The 5116-nt window shown below is 52.5% G+C and overlaps 1 protein-coding gene across 1 annotated transcript; it reads right to left on the reverse strand.

Annotated features, from left to right (window-relative positions):
• Positions 1-758: 758 nt before the first annotated feature.
• LOC133889621 (carotenoid cleavage dioxygenase 8 homolog B, chloroplastic-like) lies at positions 759-4399 on the reverse strand. Its single transcript, XM_062330075.1, has 5 exons — positions 3954-4399; positions 1939-2682; positions 1642-1835; positions 1245-1537; positions 759-1164 (listed from the first exon to the last, which is right to left on the reverse strand). The coding sequence occupies exons 1-5, from the start codon at positions 4278-4280 to the stop codon at positions 1010-1012; spliced, it is 1713 nt and encodes a 570-aa protein (XP_062186059.1). The 5' UTR covers positions 4281-4399; the 3' UTR covers positions 759-1009.
• Between the last annotated feature and the right edge of the window lie 717 nt (positions 4400-5116).

The raw sequence follows: 5116 nt of genomic DNA on the forward strand, positions 1-5116 counted from the left end.
ACTGCGAACTAATAAAAAGCACAAGCCCAACTGCGTGCAAGCAAATCGGATGCATTTTGGCTAAAAAAACCCGGTGCATTTTTCAACAATAGGACTACACGGGGGAGTCGATTCATGAATGTTATACGCCGCCTACGGCGAGCATAGACCCATTGTTGCACACCCTCCACAAGCTCACGCCAGGTGGGCCCCACTCGTCAGGTGCTGTTATAGGCCGTCAATGGCGAGCCGAACTCGAGGGTCGCACATCATCGTGGCTCGCTCCTGCCTTCTTCTTCCTCTCCTCTGGCAAACCGCCGCCCCTGCTTCGGCTACCACCGGCACCGCCACCAGCCGCGAGGTTAGAGAAGCACCTGAGGAGTGGGACTCACCTGGGTTTTTGTAAGTGTTGGGCCTATAACAAAGCAAAACTGTAGCCTGTAGGTTTTTGTAAGTGTTGTCACAAACCAAACGCCCATGAAGACCTCGTTTGGTTTGGTGTACCTATTTCAAGTTCGCTTCAAAATTGTTGTTTCTTTTCGTGGGCATAGTTTGACAAAGAAAATAGCAAGCCAAGCTCAGGTAGCGCTACAACATGTAAGAGAGACAAGTGTGTATTTAATAGGTAGTTTTGTGTTACCACTTAGTTCAATTGTTCCTTAATTTAATTAGGTATGAGTGAATCTTTAGTTTATTTTTTGTTTGAGTTTTGAGTCGATTGAATGGCAAAAAAATAAATAAAAAACTTGCATCCTTACGTACAAGACATACGTGTATTTGATTTGAGAGGGATATTCACTATACTACACATTGAGCAACACTATGATCTCGATAACGGAGAGTAATGTCCACATTACACGCGTGCATTACTACGAGATTGATCTGGGAAACGAAACTATACTATGTACATTTTCCCTGTATTTTCACGTATATGACATCTGCCTATACATCTCTGTAGCTACACTGACGTCCACGACTCGATACGCCGAACCCAAGATGCTATAGGAGCAGAGCGCCAGAGCCGATCGATCTACGCGTTCGAGTTTCTGGGCACCCAGCAGCAGTGCAAGCCGTAGGGCATCGCGTACGGGAACTTGGCCCGCGCGATCTCCTGGAACGTCGTGGCGTCCAGCACCAGCGCGTAGCCCGACCCGTCCTTGGCGCTCACCATCGATATCGCCACGCCTGTTGAAGTTACACAGATCTGTGTCAGACAGAGCAATCAAGTTGGTACGCAGAGCAGGTGTACAATCAGTAACACTAACCGTCGTCCTCCTCCACGGCGCCGGGGCGAGGCACGAAGAAGGGCTCAGATGGCACGGCGCCCTCCTCGTACCAGTTCTTGGCCGTCTTCTCGACGAGGTCGATCTTGGTGAGGGTGTTGGGGAAGTTGCACGGCCGGCGCGCGCCGCAGGCGTAGGCATACCGGTACTTCTTGCCGACGTGGGCCGGGTTGATGCTGCACATGTCCATCCCGCGGCCGTGCTCGTCCGGGTCCAGCGCCGACTCCAGCTCGCCGAACGGGCTCCCGCCCAGCGGTATCCTGAACCGGCCCACCCTGTCCCAAACATAGACACGGTCAGCCCATGTGATACGTCGTGCGTCAGAACTCAGGACTCGTGCCGATCGTGACAGGCAATCTAACTAGCAGTGGTAGGCTACCTGGCGTCGGGGAGGACGTCCTGGCCGGTGAAGGAGCGGAGGTTGTGCAGGCGGAGGTTGTCGAGGATGGAGGTGTTGGCGTTGTGCTCGCAGCAGTCCGCGATGATCGCCGTCACGCGCCCCTCCTCGTCCCTCTCCTCGTACGCGTTGATGAAGTGGAACGTCACGAACGGCGGCACCTCCACGCTCGCCACCTTGATTTGGTTATTCAACAATCATTAATCACCAACGAGAAACGCAAGTTGGCACGATACTAGTACGCGGATTCGAATGACGGTACAATATTTAGCAACTTACTATCTTGCCGCTGGCCTTGCACATGACGTGCATGTAGCTGCCGGACTCGATGTGCCACTCGAACTTGTACAGCGGCGTGGGCTCCGCGCGGAGGAGGTTCTTAGCGCAGTACCGGAGCGGCATCTCCGGCACCACGACGTAGTGCTCGGTGATGGGGAACGAGTGCACCCACCCGGGCGCCGGCCGGCCGCGGCAGTCCACCCGGCCGACGAACTGCCGCTCGTTGCTCCCGGCGTCCATCCGCGCGACAGCGTAGCCGGGCCGGATCAGGTCCGGGATCAGCGTCCAGAACTCGGTCTCCGTCACGATCGGGTGCGCCGAGTGGATCAGGCCGCCCAGCTTGTCACTGTACTCGAACTTGCCGATCGTGTCGAGCGTGTCCGGGTCGATCACGATGGAGCCCTTGATGGTCTCCGTCAGGCAGAGGACGCGGCCGTCGCCGAGCATGACGACGCCCGTGTTGGAGTTGTCGGTCAGCGAGGAGCCCGAGAAGAGGCTGGCGAGCTGGCCGACGTAGGAGAGGAAGCTGTCCGGCTTGGGCACCTCGGAGAACTCGCGGTAGCACACCTTGCCGTGAGCGCGCGCCGCCTTGTACGCCTCCGACTCGATCTGGCGGTGCGCGCCCACCGCGCGGCCGTTGCAGAACGAGACGCGCACGAGCGTGGCGTAGCCGTCGAACAGGTGCCGGAAGCCGTAGTCGCCGAGGTTCCACAGGCCCGGGCCGTTCCTCAGGTATGTGCCATCCTACAACAAGCCGCGCACGTAGATTATGTAATCGATCAATTATGGCCCCGTGATAAATCATATCCATCGAAGTTTACTAATAAATTATGCTCATCATGAGCACATCGATCATATATAGAGGATTGCAGAGTTAATGAATTAGCCGGCCGATTGGCACAATCACAGCTTAGTGAGTATACTAGCTAGCAAAATATATTCTACAACCAACTTATCTTTAGTTAGGTTCTAAGCTAGCTTTGTTGTGTAGTTTTTGCTCGGTTTTTCCTTAATTAACTGAATATTTCAGCCCGTCATTTTTTCTTTTTATTAATATAAGAAACAGCTCTCCCGGTTCAGTTTCAAAATATATTGCACGCACGTACGTACACTAATTTCAGAATAGCACGCACGTAGAGTCAAATGGACTCGTAGGAAAGAGAAAGAGATATTGGAACGAGCAGCGATCCCAGCACTTGCGGTTAGGGGACAGGCGGACAGCAACGTGCATGGTTGTAGCCTTTTCTCAAGTTGATGGGAGCAACAAAACTAGCTACAATGATAACAAGACAGCGACGTACGCCATTGTTGCCGTTGCCATGACTAAACACAACAGATAATCTTGGTCGTACATATGTTGTGTTCCCCGCAAGCATCGTGAGTGCCAAGATGCCATCTCCTTTTCGATCCATAGGCCTTACCTAGGTCAAGTTAGTGTGGCCCCTCGTGTTCGTCGATCGCAGCTAACTAGGAGGTGCGGGTAAGTGCTTCTGGAAAATGATAGTTTCCTCTATATTATGCCTGTCCGTGGCAGATACTATACGTGCTAGTGTTTGTGCTCCCCAGCACTAATTAGGATGCTTTGTACGATGAAAATGGTTAGGTCAGTTAAAAGATTTTGCTCCACAGTGTGAGCTGGTCTAAAGTACTGATGCGGTTATGCCAGTTCCACCTTTGCTCTGTTCTTCAAAAAAATGAAATGGTAGCGGAAGATATGCATGTTTTTACCTATATATTAGAGATGGTCTGAAATAATTGACATTTCGTAGATACATGGAGTGGACAGTCTTTGAATCAAAGTAACGGAAAAGATTCAGATTCTCCAAGAAAAGCACGGCTAACCTTAGCTTAGAACACCGAAATATGTTATAAGATGGAGAGGTTATGGTCAGATCAAGAATCACCAAAAGAAGCCAGTTAGCACAAAAGCCAGATCATGGACAGAATGCATTCAGATATATAATGAAGTGCGTTAATTAATGCAAGTGCGTTAATTAATGAAGTGTTGCACCCACCAGCCATAGCGGCAGCTCCCCCTCCACCTCCAGCGCCCCTTCCCACCTCTCCTGCCGGACGCTCTTCCACGCCGCGTGCTCGCCGCCACCGCGGCCCCCACGGCGGCGCGGGGCGTCGACGACGGGCCTAGCCGGCGGGGCGATGACCGGAGGCGGCATCTCCGTCACGACGCTAGCGGCGAGAGGCTGCGCCACGGCCCGCTTGCCCTGTTTGGCCCCCTGGCTGCTGGACAGACGGCCCGGAACCGCCGAGACACCGGCCGGCCTACCGGCGGCGCTAGACATCGCTGCGAAAACGCAGAGCGACGAGGCCATAGTGGGCGACATGGCGATCGGTCGATCTAGGCCACAAAAATGCTCCCGGGTTCAACGTTTGCTGTTCCAAGCTTTGGAGCAAGCTAGTACACGGAGACAGAGCTAGCTGAGCGTGGTGTTTGTACTGCTAATATTTGGGATGGGTTCATACTCCGGTCAAGGCTATATATATATAGCCCGAGGAGGGCAACGGGGTCGGAATATTGCTCGATGGAAATTCTCGGTGTAAAAGGCCGCGCGCCTTTGTTTGGATTCCGGTGTCACGTTGCTGGCTATCACTGCCTCGCTTGCTCCGCTAGTCCGGTTGGTGGGGCGAACAGACCTGAGCGATCTTCCAAGCGTACGTACGTTACGTCGTCCGTGGACCACTGCGTTCGCGCGTCCTTGTCGCGCGAGTCGTCGCCCCCCGCACGCACAGGTATCAGCAGCGGCGTGTGTACGTGGGTACTCTGTATACGTTCGTGTGAGTGAGTGTCGCGGTCGGTCGGCGCTGGAAAACCGCTAGCTGGTTTTAGCTACACAACATGGCGAATGCAGCTGTCGGAGTGCACGGCTTTACCTGCCGAGATGGATAAATCGATGAACCGAGATCCAGCGGTTATTGATGTTTTCAGAGAATTGCGCCTGAGTCGTTCTTTGGCTCATTTCTCGAGTTTTTTTAAACATTTTCTAAGTTTTAACCGTTCAAGTAGACAAATCAAACGGTTCTTGTCAATCTATCGGAACTCGCACGGTAACTCAGATGAGGATCTTGGACCAATCCACATAATTTCAAAGTTGGTGTTTTGTTATATATATATATATATATATATATATATATATATATATATATATAAAGATGTTTAAAT

The sequence above is a fragment of the Phragmites australis genome, chromosome 1 (assembly GCF_958298935.1).
Source record: "Phragmites australis chromosome 1, lpPhrAust1.1, whole genome shotgun sequence".
NCBI classification, from domain to species: domain Eukaryota; kingdom Viridiplantae; phylum Streptophyta; class Magnoliopsida; order Poales; family Poaceae; genus Phragmites; species Phragmites australis.